Raw genomic sequence first — 17,039 nt, 5'->3', positions numbered from 1 at the left:
AAAAGATAAATGGACGAATAAAAACCACAAACATGAATTTCCGGGTCCAACTGCCAAGCCGGAAGTCGATTGCTGAAGCCTTTCCGCCACTGCGCAGTGCGCAGGTGACTTTCTGTCAGTAGCTCACGTTTTGCCATGTCGGTTTTTGGCGATTTACGGTTATGCTCGTGAACGTTGGGAAGCTGTGGCGAACCTAAAGTATCATCCCAAATGTACGTTTCGCGACTTTACTACTCGGAGAACAATTGCATGGCGACATTCAGGGGTTACTCGAGCAAGCCTGCGTTGTGTTTAGCTAGTTTGGTATTATTCCCGCCGCGGCCGACTTCCGCCATGGAGAAGTGAGCGCTTCAATGTGGCGCTCGGTTTTCACTTTTTATCGTGTGCACGTTGTCGCGTGATTCTACGACTTGGCTTCATTTTTTTTGTTTGCCCGTCCTCTGCTCACCGGAGAGGAGAATGGCAGCGGCGGCCCCCAACCCGGAGGACTCGGCCCGGAGTAGTAATAGTAGTAGTGGCAGCAGCGGCGGCGGAGGCGTTTGCGGCACCCCGAGCGCTCTCGCCGCGGAGGGCGACGCTGAAGAGGCCGAGGACTTCGCGTCGTCCTCCCACTGCTCGGAGGTATCGCGGCGGCAGAACGAGCAGCGCAAGCAGGGCTTGTTCTGCGACGTCACGCTCGCCTTCAGCAGCGGCGCGGCGGCCGGCGGCGTCCAGACGTGCGAGTTCGCGGCCCACCGCTCGGTGCTGGCCGCGGCCACCGACTACTTCACGCCGCTGCTGGGCGGACAATTCTCAGAGTCGCTGTCCGGCCGAGTGGACATGAAAGAGTGGAGCTCGGAGATGGGGCCCGACCCCGAGACGGTGGAGAGCGTCATCCAGTACATGTACACCGGGGAGATTCGTGTCAGCACCTGCAACGTGCATGAAGTCCTGGAGCTAGCTGACAGGTAACATTTTCGGCATCTCTTGTCTTAATCGTTTAGACCAGTGGTTCTCAACCTTCTTTTTCATATACTGCTAACCAAGTGTAAAGCATTTTTAATTGTAAAGAGAATTAAAACGGTGCTCTGCAATCCGTGATTGATTTATAAAACTTTAGAACTCCTTTCATAGCGGTTTTGTGCTGAAAGCGTGTAACACATGCACCAATTAATTTGCTCTTAATTTGAAAAGGATTCTAGGATTCTCTTTTACAAACAACAACCTCCCAACATAACCTCACAAAATACAGGGTGTTGTAAAGGCCTCGGGCAAATTTCATGTATTTGTATCTACTGAACTCTGAATGGGATTTATTAAGATAAAACTGGTACCATTTTAAAGCTAACATCATGACAGTTTTTGTAATGCTAATGATGTTTTTCAGATCCAGTAGCGTCTTTCTTTGAACCAGAAAAGGCAATTTCATCCGACAATTTGGTTTGATGTCTGCCGTGAAACTAACCGTGCTCATGTTGAACAGCTCTGAACACTCCATGTAACACTTGAGATCAAATGGTTTCAAAATATGCCAGGTGCGCTTTTATATCCATAATACTTTTCGAGATAGACAATGTCAAAATGTGGCCAAGACTTTTGGAACTCCCGCTGCTAGCCTCTCCAAGTACCAAAAATGTCACCGACATTAAAATACAGTCGGATAGTAGGCTGAAGTCTGAACCAAAAGTGAAGCCTTCTTCTAAAAATATATATTATGAATTTAAGCCACTATAACAACTTGCTTAAAAACTTAAGCGATTCAATTCAATGGTACTTCTCATCAATTAGGGCTTTACACATTATACAAAAATAATGAACACACTCATGCAATTATATTGTGTTGGACCTAAAAAGTTAAAGACAACTGAATGATACTTAACAAATGCACCATACTGAATGAGGCCTTTGTAAAATTATACCGAGTTTAAACCTATAATTCAGTGGTACATTTTGATTATTACTGATTTAGATGTTTGAAATATTATTCTAAACTTTGTATCAGTATTCTATTTTATTATTGTAAGGAGATATGTAAATGAATCCAACTTACGATTAAATATATCAATGTGTGTGAGCTACAAGGAAAGAAAAAGACAATTTAGTTATATTTTGGAAAGGTTTTTTAACGTGTATCCCTCTCCTGTCAATTTTCAGGTTCCTACTGGTGCAGCTGAAGGATTTCTGCGGCGAGTTCCTGAAGAAGAAGCTGAGCTTGACCAACTGCGTGGCGGTGCACAGCCTGGCCCACATGTACACGCTGGACCAGCTGGCCCTTCGCGCGGCCGACATGATCCGCCGCAACTTCCACAAGGTGATCCAGGACGAGGAATTCTACACGCTGCCGTTCCACCTGGTGCGCAACTGGCTTTCGGACGACCAGATCACGGTAGACTCAGAAGAGGTGCTCTTCGAAGCGGTGGTCAAGTGGGTGCAGAAGATGCCCGAAGAGCGCAGCGGCTACTTCGAGGAGCTCTTCCGCCTGCTCAGGTTGCCCCAAATGAAGCCCACCTACCTGACGCAAGTGGTGAAGAATGAGCGCATGGTGGCGGCCAACGAAGCCTGCATGCGCCTGGTGTCGGAGGCGGTGGAGGGTTACGCCATCCGCTTCGAGAACTTCAAGTTGGCCGACTTGGAGCTGTGGTCCTCGTTCGTGGTGTCCTTCCAGCCGCGCTTCGGCCAGAACATGGACGTCATCATGGTGGTGGGCGGCGTGTCGGAGGGCGGCGACTACCTGAGCGAGTGCGTGGGCTATTTCATCTACGAGGACCGCTGGGTCAACCTCCCGCACATCCACAACCACCTGGACGGGCACGCCATCGCCGCCACCGACTCGCACGTATACGTGGCGGGCTCCATGGAGCCGGGCTTCGCCAAGACGGTGGAGCGCTACAACCCCAACTACAACACCTGGGAGCAGGTGAGCAACCTGACCACCCGCAAGCACTCCTTCGGCCTCACCTGCATCAAGGACATCCTGTACAGCATCGGAGGCCACGGCAACTTCAGCCCGGGCTTCAAGGACGTCAGCGTGTACGAACCCGAGCAGGACAAGTGGCACAACCTGGAGTCGGCGCCCAAGATCCTGCGCGACGTCAAGGCGGTGAGCGTGGAGGACCGCTACGTTTACGTGACGGCGCGCACGCCCGTCGACACGGACAAAGACGACGGGCTGAAGACGGTGACCACCCGCTACGACACCGACAGCCACACGTGGCAGGATGTGGACTCGCTGCCGTTGGTGGACAATTACTGCGTCTTCCAAATGGCCGTGGCCGCCACCAATTTCTACCACACGGCCTCCTGCTGCCCCAAAAGCTACAGCATGCGCGACGAGCTGGCCCGTCAGAAGATCAGCGCCCGCGTCCCCGACGAGATCCTGGAGAGCCTGCCGCCCGAGGTGACGAGCATCGAGGGCGCCGCCATCTGCCACTTCGACGACGACGTCTTCATCATCGGCGGCTGGAAGAACAGCGACGACGTGGACAAGCAGTACCGCAAGGAGGCTTACCGCTACTGCGCCGAGCGCAGGCGCTGGATGCTGCTGCCGCCCATGCCGCAGCCGCGCTGCCGCGCCACCGCCTGCCACGTGCGCGTGCCCTACCGCTTCCTCTACGGCTTCCAGCGCTACCCCATGCCGCAAAACCTGGCGCGCCAGAGGGACCGCATGCAGCAGATGCAGCAGCTGCACCGCCGCACGCTCACCCTGCGTCGGCAGCTGCAGTCGCAGATCGAATGCTGAACGGCCCACTCGCTGGACGGACTCCTTCCGACCGCTTTCCCGCCGAGCCGTATCTTTCGGCTCGCTTTCCATTTCTTGGTTTTGCGTTCCGTCGAAGAAAAAGAATCTTGTCGGTGGTTCGTCTGCCGTGCGTTTCGACGGCTGTTTTTGCATTCCGTTTGCACGATAAAGACAAGTGATATTTGAAAACTGCTGCAGTGGCAGCTGTCTTCAAATTTGCTTTGTGGACTCATTCCAACCACTTCTTCGCCATGCGGTTTCAGATTTGAAATTCGTTTGATGTTATTTCCATTTGTTCAGTGGATTCCATTGCATGCCATTGATATTGTTTATCCGTACCCGGACCATGGAAAAGGCTGCCGCCACTTGTTAAGACTGGACAACACGATACGGAAGCATATTACATTCCATTGTAACGCAGGGAGCATAAAAAAAATAAGTTGACTTCATCGGAATTGTGAAAAGATCATTGACAGCCCAGTATTTCTTTGCAACTGGACTGAAGTGTGCCACTCAGTAGATGTGAAGGCTTCACATGGAAGAATCCTGAGCGTTGCGTCAAAAAGCCACAAGCGCGCCATGCATCTCTTCATTATTTTATTTGTTGGAAACACGCCGAAGCGGAACGCGCCTCACCAAACTGAGGGTCGTGCCGTGCCGTGATGTGTTGTGTTGGACGTTTTTGTTTGGGAAGCCATAAATTGGATGCTACGTATGTGTCTGAAAGGATGCACCGAATGTATGTCAATAAGAGTGGCAATATAATTTTGCTGACGAGATGATGTTTATCTGTATATAAATATGAAAGCTGTTTTATATATATATATATATATATATATATATATATATATATATGTGTGTAATATATATATATATATATATATATATATATATATATATATATATATATATATATATATATATATATATATATATTTGACATTCCTCTGTGGCTAGTTTCCCAGATGGAGGCTTGGTTCCATTTGTAAACACTGTGACAATCTCATGCAAGCGTGTCAACACTTCTAGTGCCATAAGCGCTTCTGTGCAACCTCCACAATAACAGACACGAAGACGTCATTCCATTCCCCAGCTTAGACTAACTTGGCGTTGTACTCTGTATTTATTGTTATATTTCTTTAAAGACATAATGAAGGCATTCCATTTATATCAGATGTCTTACGAAGCCAAGTCGTTCCTCGTTCGCGCCAAATAGCACTTTTGTTCCTCTCCCTTTGTTAGTCTTAAAAAGGTTTTGAGTCTCTGCCAAGATCTGAATATGAGTCCAGTTGAAAATAAATTCCAGCAACATTTAAGGTCTTGTTTTTGTCCACACTTGTTATTGTTCTACGGCTGAGCTTATAAGATTTTGCACTGCTTCATTATGTGTGTGCTTGCCCCTTGAAATACTTGAAAATAAAGTCATCAGCATTATGATTGTGTGCTCATATTTGACAAGCGCTCAGAAATACGATGTGTATTGATGGTAAGGGGGTATGGCAACTAAAAAATACATTTACTGTGTTAAACTTACAAAAATATTTTAATTATAAAAATGCAAGGCTCTACTGTTTTGTATACATAGTTGAAGTTATAACAGGCGGTAGGGGGGTAGGAAACCTAAAAAATACTTTTTTCCTTCTAAACATTCAAATAAACGGTCTACCTTTGTCTTAATGTTTGTTATTTCTGTAGCTAAATTATTGTAGTAACTTAGGATAAGAGGTTGGGCATTAAGTCAGGAAAGCAGTGGCGTTGGATAGATGCTGCTGCTAACTAAACACGTTAACCAATGGCCGTTCACAAAATATAAGATTGATGTGTAACTCACAAATTAATACGATCCAATAATGTGTTTATAATTTATTATTTTACATTTTTATCAACTGGGATAGTAGGTTTATATATATATAAAAAAAAATTAAAAAACGGAACATTTGGTATGTGTTTCCCATCGGAGCATTGCACACATTGGGGTTATGCAAGAGCTGTGCTGCTTTCAATGGCAAGTCACATGTTCGTAAATGTGCCTTTCCCTGCTCTGTCGTCACACATCTCGTCAAAAGCAACGTATTTTCAAACAAATCGTGACTATAATATATTAAATCACATCACCTATTTTTATTAATGTAATACAGCATCTTAATTTATATTAGCAAAAGTGAACTGCCGTACGAGTTGTCAGTATTCCTACACTGAACTGGGAAGGGAACACAACATGTTCCCTTGACAGCTGGATAGCTCACCTGCTACGAACTACCCATAAAACATTTCTTTCTAAATAAACCGTGTTGTTCGTCTACACAAGATTTTGTGGACATGGTAATTTTACCTGGAATATTTTATGGGGTGACTATTTTGCACATGGAATGAATGCCTCTCGTGTACTCAAGCGAGTTTAGCATCATAAGCTAGCACCGAGCTAATTACTGTCGTCGGGAAAAACGTGATTTCACAATTTCACTTGCTATGTTGTCAATTCAGATAGTTCTAGAAGAAATTGTTATATTTCTATCGATTTATCTCGTGATGCTACAATTGTGTGTAACTTTTAATTAGCCAACCCTATTTAGGGGGATTTGTCGCATGGATGATAAAGTGACCTGTTTGTGTCTCCAATAATGGAAATTGGTCTTTGCTTTCCAGATTTCCGAGCTGTCCAACCCATCCGTGTGTATGAAGGACCCGCAGAGAGTCCAGCAGATTTTGCAGTCCATGCTGGATGCGGGTTCGAACACGTTACAGGTCAAGCAGCAGCGCGGGACACAACATTAAGTACATCTGCCACTCAAATCTGATGACGTCTATCATTCTGATTCTCTCATAGGTTATCTCAGACTTTGACATGACCCTCACAAGGTTTGCGTTCAATGGTAAAAGATGTCCCACCTGTCACAGTAAGTACAGTTGTTCGGATATGTTAAAAAAAAAATGATTAGCAGGGTAAAAATGCGATGTTTGTTGTTTGTGTACAGATATTCTTGACAACAGCAAGCTAATAAATGAAGAATGCAAAGGAAAAGTGAGTAGAAAGTTCATTTAAAATTCACAGATGTATCATTTAGAACACAGGCTTGCCATATGTTTTTATACTGAGCTGGTTGCTAGCCAATCACAGGGCACACAAAAATAAACATTTGTATGCGCCAATGCATCTAAGGACGTTTTTTTTTATTGCATGTCTTTGGAATGTTGGTGAAAACCCATATGGGCACGGGGAGTACATGCAAACTCCACACACGAAGACCATTTTTTGTGATAGAAAGGCCTAGCTTGTGAAAAATCCCCAGACACCCACGAGTTAAGTAAATTATAGGTCACATAAAAACGGAGAACGTTTTTGAAAAACAATCGCGAAAGCCTGCCATTTAAACAGTCAGCTGTAGACTTTTTATAGCGAGTCACACATAGAGAACCGTATACGAAAAACGGAATCTCCAAATTTTGTTACCTCTCAAAAATTGAATGGATTCTCCATGATTAACAAACTGATATGTCATCAAGGCTTAAATTTTCTAAACTTCCCAATTTTTTTTCCCCATTTCCAACAAAAGTAAAAGGATGTTCCTCTGTCCTCAGTTGAAGGACCTGTTGAACACCTACTACCCCATCGAGATCGACTCGTCGCTCTCCGTCGACGAGAAGCTGCCGCTGATGGTGGAGTGGTGAGTGGCTGGCAAAATGGCTGCCCCCCGCGCTGAAAAGGTGCTCATTTGTCACCCGTGAACCAAAGGTGGACCAAAGCGCACGAGCTTCTGGTGCAACAGAACATCAGGAAGGACCTGCTGGCCGCCGTGGTGCGAGAGTCCGACGCCAAACTAAGGTCGTGCGAGGTTCAGATTCCTCTTCATCAACATCCGTTAGAAATCATATTTACATAGTTTTATTTGGCTGTCATAATTCAACGCCTGCCGTTATCTGACCCTGACACAAAATAGATATTGCAAATGGCGTTTAGTTTTTTTCTTTCTACCCAGAAGCCATCCGGATTTCGACAAATCCTTCATTCACTAATCTGCCTCTTACTACATGCATAAATATTTTGCACTACATGATATTTTGCACTATATTATTAGCACCATTGTTTCTGTTTGTTGGTTTTTTAAAAATGATTGCTATGTATTTATTTGCTCCATTTTGGAATGGAGTCTGCTGCTCGCGACGTGAACAGAATAAGAATTTCATTGTGTGGTATAATAATGCTATACATATGATAATAAAACTCATGAATGTTAAAGAATCTGTTCTGATTACAGGGATGGCTACCAGCTGTTCTTTTCGCAACTGCACCAGCACAGCATCCCTCTGCTCATCTTCTCGGCCGGCATCGGAGACATTTTGGAAGAGGTCATCCGCCAGGCGGGGGTCTTCCACCCCAACGTCAAGGTCTTCTCCAACTACATGGATTTTGACCAGGCGGTGAGTAGCAGATAATCACCGTATCTCATTTCTTACAGTCGCATGGCCACATACTTGAAATGCGATGGTTTCGACTTAAAACTTGGCAAACTTAACGCGACGTTTTCCCTCCCGCCCACCAGGGGGTGCTGAGGGCCTTCAAGGGCGAGTTGATCCACATCTACAACAAACGGGAGGGCGCCCTTCTCAACACGGGTCACTTCCAGGAGCTGCGGGCCCGACCCAACGTGCTCCTGCTGGGAGACTCGCTGGGCGACCTTAACATGGCCGACGGCGTGCACGACATGGAGAACATCCTCAAGATCGGCTTCCTCAATGACAAGGTGACACCAGAGATAAAAATGAAACTGTCACCGCTATGTACTTTTAGGCAGCCGAATGGTATCAGGCTTTTGGCATTTATTTGGACCAATGCCTTTATAGAAAAAAAAAAAAAAAAAAAAAAAAGACTTTTTCGTAGCGTTCCCCCGCTGTAACGCGATTCACCTTTTGCAGCGTCACTTTTTCACAGTGGAGAAAAAAACTATTTGAACAAATGCTTTTTGTTGCACGCCAGCCTAAAATTTAATGTTCAAATAACACATGCAGTATTGCAATACAATATATCTTAAAATGTAATTGTGGTCTTTGTCACAGACGTAAAATGTTTGGATAGAAATAATAGAATTTCTGTGTCAAAAAATGAGATATACCATGTATGGATAAACAGCGATGGACGAAGCTTCTTGAAGATATTTTTGGACTCCTCTAGATGGCACTCAAAGGGACAGGGTAAACGTAATAAATATAGTGTTAAATCTTCAAAACAAGAGCGCCATCTAGTGGATGTAAAACTATCACAGGTGCTTCACGAAGCTTCACTTTTGCCATCAACAATAAACATCTTTTATTATATTCTTGATGTTGAGGTGGAGGAGAGGAAGCAGTCGTACTTGGACTCTTACGACATCGTGCTGGTGAAGGACGAGACGCTGGACGTGGCCAACGCCGTGCTGCTCTACCTCACGGGAAATAAGTGACACCCCTTTGGATGCAGAGGACACACTGGACACTTCCAAATGACTTTTTTTTTTTTTTTCTTGCCGCCTCACGCTACTTCCTGTTGGCACGCGATCCTGTACGTTTCATAGGCGCTGACACGTGCAGAAAATGTCAAGTCACGTTTGTGGGGGTTGTTGCTTTTTAAACACTCCTCTTCCTCGATTCTTTTCAATTCTGCACTGTACACTGTCAAGTTAGTCCTTAAATAAATGTGCTGTCATTTTGTCACCTCTGTAAGAGAGGATACATTCTTGTTATTTTTTTTATTAAAAAAGGCCTTACTATAAATGGTTGCTGTTTGTTTTTTGTTTTTTTAAATGCTCACTATAAATGGTCACAAACTTGTTTTAACCCCTGGGTGTCAATAGCCGTACTGTTAAACTTTGCCATCAAATAAATCCCATTTGCAAGCATTAAGGAATGAACACACGGTGCCTTTTCAACTGCTACCTTTTTTGATGATCCAAGTCATTTTTAGCCTTCTGGTGTTTTTTATTTAAAAAATCGAATCTAAATCGACACCGATGGGTTAATGTATGCACCAAGGTAATCATAAATATTAAGTGATGAATGGGCATTCGTGTATCGGCGTAAAACGGGATGGCTTGTCATGCAATTGAAATAGCAATACTGCCCCCTATCGAAGAGAAGCGGGATGGCGTTTCACCACGAATATCTGAGTGAAGATTGCAAAAATGTCGTGGTTTGTCTCAAATAAATTCGTTTGCACACATACAACACTTGACTAGCAGAAATGAATATTTACAAATGACAAGTCAGGACAAATGCATAGAAGAATGATGGAAGATCAACATGTTCCACGTCTACCTCGCAATCGGGACCTTCTGGCTTCATGTTCTTTGAAGGCAGCGGAGGCGTTAGCTAAGGTTGCGTCCTTTTCAATCTTCCAAATAGTGGCTTGTTGGACATCACAGTGCGCAGATCGCTCGGGCAAGGTTGGCCTTTTTTTTTTTTTTACAACTCGTCCTTGTCGTCCGTTTGTAGCGTCACCTCCTGGGCCACGATCTTCCCGTCCTTGTCCAGGTCCTGACTGTTGAACATGTCCCTGATGATGTCATCCGGTGCCACGCCCGGCCGCAGGCGCCCGTTGCCCTTCTGCACCTGCAGCGTGATGAAGTCCGAGAACTACGAGGAAGAGTTCATGTTTTGCTTATTTTTATGCCCATTTATGCAATTGAACAATTAATTTTGACAAGCATTGGTCATTATTTCATATACATGAATATATCTACCTAATCACCAATAAAGTAATCAAGGATCTTCAACATTTTAAACAGTCACAACTCATGAACAATAAGATTTTCATAGAGAGCAAGAGCAAGAGCAACGTGAAAAGAGCAAGCATGAATGACTTGCATTATTCAATATTTGTATCATTCAAATAACATTAATATTTCTTTCATTCTTTTATCCCCAATTATTTTAGATCATGAAAGAAAATCAAACTATTTCACCACAGTTATTAATATCTTAGGCATTAATTGTGACTATGAATTATTAAAGATAATATATTCATGTGTTCAAAAGCTATTTTTAAGTATCATTATACATAATTTTATAATAATTTTATAATTAATACACATGTTTATCTACTTATAAATGAATAAAAACAACTTCACAATTTTATTAAATAACAGGTTAAATATTGAGTGCTTGGTTTGAATAATTCAGTTACATTATTATTTGTTAACTTGAGCGCTTATAAGTAAACTGATGTATTTAACTGCTTTACTTATTTTGTTCATGTCAATTTCCAAGTCCATTTCAAGACCAGTTCAAGTCCATTTTAACTGGGCTGGCAGTGAATGAGTTCCAAAACGACAGTATTTGCCATCCACATTGTAACTTGCTGATCCATTTTTAAAATCGGGGAACTAACGTTACGAGTGAGGGGACCGCGTGGGTTACCTCCTGCAGGGGCACCTGACCGTCACCGTCAAGGTCCATGGCGCCGAAAAGCGGCTCGGGGACGTCTCCTAGCCAGACGAAGACGAAGCCCTCGGGGACGCCTTTCTGCAGCTCCACCAGCTCCAGCTGGAAGAGCAGAACCGCGCTGCCCGGAACCATACCAGCTGCGCAAAAGCAAGGGGCAACAATTCATTATAATCCCAGTCAATCCCGAAAGTGACGGACCACTAAGAATAATCAGGCGGGCCGGATTTGGCCCACCAGCTTCGAGTTTGACAAAATGAGCTTATCCAGAATGTTTGCGCCCACCTCCGTTTTCCCCGTGACCCCAGTGCGGCGGGACCACCACCTCCCGGGCCTCGCCCACGCACATGCCCGTCAAACCTCGCTCCAGACCGGGTATCACCTCGCCGGCGCCTAGCGTGGTGACTGACGGCGAGTCGTTCTGGTCCCTACGCGCACACGCGCAGACAATGAAGCGAGACTCGCTTTAAAAAGCAAAACAAATGCAAGGAAGTCCACGTCGGGTGTGTGCGGAAACCTTGATGCCATGCGGGCATAACGTGCTGTTGCCGAGGAAACGTAAAGAGTAGCGGAGCGAGTCCATGCAGGGAGCCGGGAGCGGGCGGCGCTCACGAGGAGTACAGCGGCGTGCCGTCCATCAGCGAGCAGTTGTAGCGGTAGCGCAGCCAGTCGTTCTTCTGGCTGCCTGGGCCGCAGTCCTCGGCCCGCCGCAACACTTTCACCTCCACCTCGTCGTCGGGGTTGTGGAAGTCCAGCACGTGGATGTGGAAGACCAACACGGCCGAGCCGGGGATCAGCCCGCCTACGGCGTTCCAAGCACAAAAAACCTAGCTCAGCATGACCGCATGTAGGAAAACTTCAACCTATTCATGCCCACTTCAGCCTCTGAAAATATTAAAAATATTAAATTCACGGAATAAGCCTTAAGATAGCGGCCTATATAAAACAAAATGAACGTTTGATACAGTATATCACTGGAATTGGGTCCAAAATGTTCATTATTTTCATATTTTTGCAAAAATATGTACTATTATTAGAAATCATGGGTTGTTATTTCTACAAATTGTACAATTATACATGTGTATGCTTATGTGTATCTATGAAATTCATTTATTGCAGCAGTTTTGTGGTCCCCATTAACCACAAAAACAAACGAACACTGCATGTGTGTGTCTGTATATATATATATATATATATATATATATATATATATATATATATATATATATATATATATTAGGATTACTTACTGACGCCCTCTCCTCCATACGCCAGATGAGGCGGCACCACCACCTTCCTCCTCTCACCCATACAAAGACCCTGCAGAGCTGTGTCTATGCCCGCGATGACGTAGCCTCGGCCCACGTACGTGTTGTACGTGCTGTTCCTCTGGTAGCTGACACACACACAATTCTCAAATGTCGCTTTGGGTATTATCCCGGTTGACGGCATGCTGTTATAAGTCACTGGCGTGTTGAAGCCCTGAAGTCGCTCGCCTTTCCTCCGCCCGTGACGGTAGTTGGAAGACGGTCGTTCACCTGGAGTCGAAGGGGGAGCCGTCCTGGAAGGTGCCGTTATAGTGGTAGCGGATAAAGTCGCCCTTGGCGCTGCGCCGCTCGCAGCCTTCCGGGACCTCCTGGATCTCAACCGCGATGTCGTCTTTGGGGTTGAACACGTCCACCATCAGGACGTCAAACACCAGTGTGGCCTGAGGTGGCACCGCCCTTCCTTGTTGGGGGTCAACATATGCAAGCTTGGACGCCATTCCAAAAAACAAGATGGTGGCTGTTCAGTACCGTGTCCTTTCTCTCCGTAGGCCAGGAACGGCGGCACGATGATGATGCGTCTTTCTGCGATACACATTCCCAGCAAGCCTTCCTCCATGCCCTCGATCAAGTCGCCTTGCCCCAAATAAGTGTCGTAGGTGGCGTTCTTCCTGCGGCTAAAACATACACGAGTTTAAAAGATGCACACAAAACGATCCGAAACACACACGCCCACAATCACCTGGACAGAAAAGTCTTCCCAGTGAGCAAGGTGCCGTTGTAGTGATAGCGGACAAAGTCGGAGGCGGCGGCGGCACGGACGCATCGCTCGGGTTTGCTAAGCGTGCGGATTTGGACTTTGTCTTCAGAATTCCAAATGTCCAGTAATAGCACGTCGTACACCAAGACGGCGTCTGGCGGGATCACGCCACCTGCCAGATACGCAGTTGAAAAACATCATGAAGCTCAAATCTGTTGTGTTTTCAAAAGCGTTTGAGGCCAAACTAGACAAAAACTAAATCAACCTTGTGCTGTGCAGGGATGAAAAATGATTTAACATTTTAAGTTTGCCTTTGGCAGCAGTAGACAAATAAAATCAATTTTAATTGAGCTGGCAAAGAATGAATTACGTATGGTATCAAAATATTTGCACTTGGTTATTTCCCACCATTACACAAGCATTACCTGTCCCCACGCTCCCGAAGGCCAAGTGCGGCGGGACGGTGATCCTGCGGCGCTCGTTGACACAGGTGCCGAGAAGGCCGCGATCCATTCCATGGATGAGGCGGCCCACCCCCACTTGACTGACGAATGCCTTACCTCGGGCGTGACTGCATGCAAGCACAAATATGGATGCAAAATGAAAAGAAAGACAACACTACATGTGACACATTGGACATCTGTAAAGTTGATGTTGGAGTTTGAAGAGAAAGGCTGCATTTAGGAGCAAAAGCTGCTAAATATTTTATTAAAAAATGAGTGGTTTTGTTTTCAGAGATTTTTAAATAGAGGCTGCAGCTCACTACAGAATCAACATATCGTTTGTATTTGTTGTGGTTTCAAAAATGTTTATCTAAATTTGGTATTTACAGGAATTAAAAAAATAATTACGTATATTTGTTTACAAGAACATAAAAAACTTTATATTTTAGGGATCACAAATATGCACGGAGTTTTTTTCTTTTCAGAAGTTAAATTAGTACAACAGCCGCAAATGAAATATATTTGCAACGTATTAAAAGTTTATTTATTTTGAAAATTACATGCAAACTCTTGCGACATGTCTATTTTCTTTTAATGAGTTCACAGATGCGCGTGTGCAGAACACACCTTGGAGGTTAAACGGAAACCGAATAGGGCTATATAAATAAAATTTGATTGATTGATTGATTGAAAAGTGACGTAAAACAAAGTTCACCTGGAGTCGAACATCGTTCCGTTGGACTGGAAGGTTCCGTTGAAGTGGTACCGAACAAAGTCCTCCGTCTGGACTTCGCGAGGGCAACGCTTGGGCATGTGGTAACGGTCCACCACAACGTCCAGCGGCGGTGGCGGTTCGGCGTGACATTTCACGGCGACGACGTGGAACAAAAGCAGCAGCGTGAGCATCCCGAGTTGAGCGGCTGAGAAGGACTCCTCATCTGCCAATTCAGAATCGAACCAGATGTATATCTCGATAGTTTGGGATGAAAAAAAAACTTCCTATCATCATTTTCAAAATAAAATATAACATGTAAAACATAGACTATGTAGAGCTGTACCGTAAATGAAATTGCCCAAGAAACGGCTAATATAATTTGATCAGATTGCAAGTCACTCAATATGTCGCTCGAAACATACTAAATTGAATGTTAAAAGAATGCTTCTTATATAGACTGTGTTTCATGGTTTTATTTTTAAAGGCGCAGCCTGAACGTCCGTTTCAAGTTCTGTCTCTTGTCTTGACTTTATTCATCTTCGTCGTGGCTGCTGGAGAAAAGAAAAAAGGGGGAGAGGGGAGTGGCTCTTAATGGAATTGTGCAAACGTGTAACTCCTGCTGGGCCAGCATAGTAGTCCCCGAAAAAAAGAGATAAGAATATGATACGATATTTTAGAACTATACGCTCATATTCCGTTCATCCACATCTTCTGCAATGTTGTCCCTTGTGTATCTGTTGGCTGTACGTCAATTATGTGCAAAAAAAGTCATGAAATTTTACATTTTTTAAACAACAAAGTTTCCAGTTCAAGAAGTGTGGCAGGAAGTTAATGCACGCAGGCAGATTCGATACTAGTTAAGTATGACAGGCATAAACCTAAACGATATATATATATATATATATATATATATATATATATATATATATATATATATATATATATATATATATATATATATATATATGATCTTCAGAGTGGTTGAAATTTAGAGGGAATGCAAACTCACCATGGTTGAAACTTAAGGGTTCTTTGTTGACATTATGCAAGCCTCCATTATTTCTAGTGTATTGTTTTTTACACAAAACACATCTTTATTATAATCCGGTTCATTAGGTTAAAATTGTGCGTAAAATTATGCATATCAAACCGACAGAAACATACACTACAAGCAAGTATAAGCAAATTACAGGTCATTAACTTTTTTTTAAGATACATTTTATTGAACCTTGGGAAATAATTTTGGCCTGAACATGTCTGAATTTGTTAGCTTGGTTGGATTAGAATATCTGCTTATAAGAAGGTTTTGATAAGCATTTTTTCTCATGTTATACCTCGGTTGTTGGGGTGTCTTAAATGAGTATTCCAGGCATTCGAAACAATTTAGTCAAGTTTCACAAAGCGCGAGTAAAACCGGACACGAGTACTTGTCTTCAATGTGCATTCTCGCTAAAACACGAATAATGTGTCTTTTCGGCTATCAGCGAAAAACTAGTATCTATTGCATTATGAGAAATTATTGTAGATAACATTTGGAATACTTACATCTAGCTATACAGCGGGTTATACGTTGATGCGAGGCCGTATTGCAATTATTTTGAAAGTCTTACCCGGATGTCGTTTTATTTGAGAAGTCTACCTCGGCTTGCTTCTCGCTGCCTACGTGCAGCCAGTCAAGGAGTAAGGAGACAAGTTTCCACTAGTTTTCCGCGACCCGGTCCCGGGAGCGAGAGACGGCGGGTGACGATGCTCTCGCGCGGCCTGGCCACGGCGTTAGCGTTCCTCGCCTCGACCCTGCTCTCGGTTCGAACCCAGTACGAGAAGTACAGCTTCCGAAGCTTCCCCGCCGCCGAGCTGATGCCGCTGGAATCCACGTTCGACTACGCGATGCAGCAGTACACCGAACGCAACTGGGCCGAGAGCGTCAAGTACCTGGAGCACAGCCTGCGGCTCCACCGCCTGCTGCGGGACAGCGAGGCGTTCTGCGGCCGCAACTGCAGCGAGGTGAGCCGGGGAGACGGCGGGGACGACGGGCATCTCCGCGTCGTGCGCCACATCCTCCTGAGGGCGGCGTGCCTGAAGAAGTGCAAGGCCGACTTCCCCGTGTTTCAACTTGCGCACCCGCCGCGAGACCTGCTGGACAGTTTCGACAAAAGGACGCCTTATCGATATATACAGTACGCGTACTTCCAGGTGAGAACAAAAGTTGCCGGAGGGAAGTTTGAGTCAGCTTTCGGAGGGACCTCGTGCCGGGCGATTCGTTGAGCTTTTGCCACGTCTCCCCCAAACAATCCCCCACTGTTCTCCTGCTTCTCTGGTGGGCTGATGTGGCAAACCCCTGGCGCCGCAACATTAGGTACACCTGCAGTTCTTCTGCATGGCGCTTTATGCCGATTTGGGCTTTCGTCATCACGCTCATCACTGCTCCACTGACGAACAATCACACTGTTTGCAATTCAGTACCAGTGAACCGGACGGGTCAAATGGTTTTGTTGAAAACAATTACTGTCACTTATAGGTAGATTTTTGTTCAGTCCCAATTCCTAGGGAATAGCAGTGCTCAACTGTGAATATATTGTTGTAAAATACATTTATATAAAGATAAAACTTCCTTTTGGGTCACATATAATTCCAATATAAGATTTTTCCTTAAAGTGTAGAAGATAATATATATTTTCTATTATCTTTCTTAAATGTGTTTAGGTAATACATATTTAGTATAGAA

The 17,039-nt window shown here is 44.6% G+C and overlaps 3 protein-coding genes across 4 annotated transcripts in view; 2 read left to right on the top strand and 1 right to left on the bottom strand.

Annotated features, from left to right (window-relative positions):
* Window positions 1-68: 68 nt before the first annotated feature.
* Window positions 69-4,570, top strand: klhl11 (kelch-like family member 11). The gene is made up of 2 exons (XM_088437937.1): window positions 69-947; window positions 2,134-4,570. Exons 1-2 carry the CDS (start codon window positions 460-462, stop codon window positions 3,716-3,718), a joined length of 2,073 nt encoding a protein of 690 aa, XP_088294063.1. The 5' UTR covers window positions 69-459; the 3' UTR covers window positions 3,719-4,570.
* A 1,324-nt stretch (window positions 4,571-5,894) lies between these two features.
* LOC148410528 (cytosolic 5'-nucleotidase 3-like) lies at window positions 5,895-9,424 on the top strand. 2 transcript variants are annotated; one of them, XM_088436041.1, is made up of 9 exons: window positions 5,895-6,040; window positions 6,365-6,463; window positions 6,546-6,615; window positions 6,694-6,740; window positions 7,298-7,383; window positions 7,452-7,541; window positions 7,975-8,137; window positions 8,260-8,460; window positions 9,046-9,424. In XM_088436041.1, exons 1-9 carry the CDS (start codon window positions 6,038-6,040, stop codon window positions 9,154-9,156), a joined length of 870 nt encoding a protein of 289 aa, XP_088292167.1. In that variant the 5' UTR covers window positions 5,895-6,037; the 3' UTR covers window positions 9,157-9,424. The 2 variants fall into 2 exon arrangements, with proteins under 2 accessions (XP_088292167.1, XP_088292166.1); XM_088436040.1 differs by having other exon boundaries at window positions 5,921-6,067.
* The window catches only part of LOC148410527 (peptidyl-prolyl cis-trans isomerase FKBP10-like), an 11,910-nt gene continuing 3,553 nt past the window's right edge, over window positions 8,683-17,039 (bottom strand). Inside the window, exons 2-12 of the mRNA XM_088436039.1 lie at window positions 16,247-16,450; window positions 14,315-14,537; window positions 13,582-13,727; window positions 13,139-13,328; window positions 12,928-13,073; window positions 12,670-12,859; window positions 12,382-12,527; window positions 11,744-11,933; window positions 11,417-11,559; window positions 11,108-11,271; window positions 8,683-10,324 (exon numbers count right to left, since the gene is read on the bottom strand). Coding sequence (XP_088292165.1) covers window positions 10,154-10,324; window positions 11,108-11,271; window positions 11,417-11,559; window positions 11,744-11,933; window positions 12,382-12,527; window positions 12,670-12,859; window positions 12,928-13,073; window positions 13,139-13,328; window positions 13,582-13,727; window positions 14,315-14,537; window positions 16,247-16,450 — 1,913 coding nt within the window. The 3' untranslated portion in view covers window positions 8,683-10,153. The remainder of the gene's footprint in view (window positions 10,325-11,107; window positions 11,272-11,416; window positions 11,560-11,743; window positions 11,934-12,381; window positions 12,528-12,669; window positions 12,860-12,927; window positions 13,074-13,138; window positions 13,329-13,581; window positions 13,728-14,314; window positions 14,538-16,246; window positions 16,451-17,039) is intronic.

The sequence above is a fragment of the Hippichthys cyanospilos genome, chromosome 16 (assembly GCF_059441005.1).
Source record: "Hippichthys cyanospilos isolate Australia breed blue-spotted pipefish chromosome 16, RoL_Hcya_1.0, whole genome shotgun sequence".
Classification (NCBI taxonomy): domain Eukaryota; kingdom Metazoa; phylum Chordata; class Actinopteri; order Syngnathiformes; family Syngnathidae; genus Hippichthys; species Hippichthys cyanospilos.
Note: the sequence above shows the minus strand (reverse complement) of the source record. Positions and strands in the feature narration are given on the sequence as shown.

Bases quoted from the DNA above. Each gene is read 5' to 3' on its own strand.
- LOC148410528 (XM_088436040.1), top strand. From the start codon at position 6,038: ATGGTAATTTTACCTGGAATATTTTATGGG. The intron at 6,464-6,545 runs GTCAAGCAGCAG...ATTCTCTCATAG, and splicing joins CGGGTTCGAACACGTTACAG to GTTATCTCAGACTTTGACAT. The intron at 8,461-9,045 runs GTGACACCAGAG...CTTGATGTTGAG, and splicing joins TCGGCTTCCTCAATGACAAG to GTGGAGGAGAGGAAGCAGTC.
- klhl11 (XM_088437937.1), top strand. From the start codon at position 460: ATGGCAGCGGCGGCCCCCAACCCGGAGGACTCGGCCCGGAGTAGTAAT. The intron at 948-2,133 runs GTAACATTTTCG...GTCAATTTTCAG, and splicing joins GTCCTGGAGCTAGCTGACAG to GTTCCTACTGGTGCAGCTGA.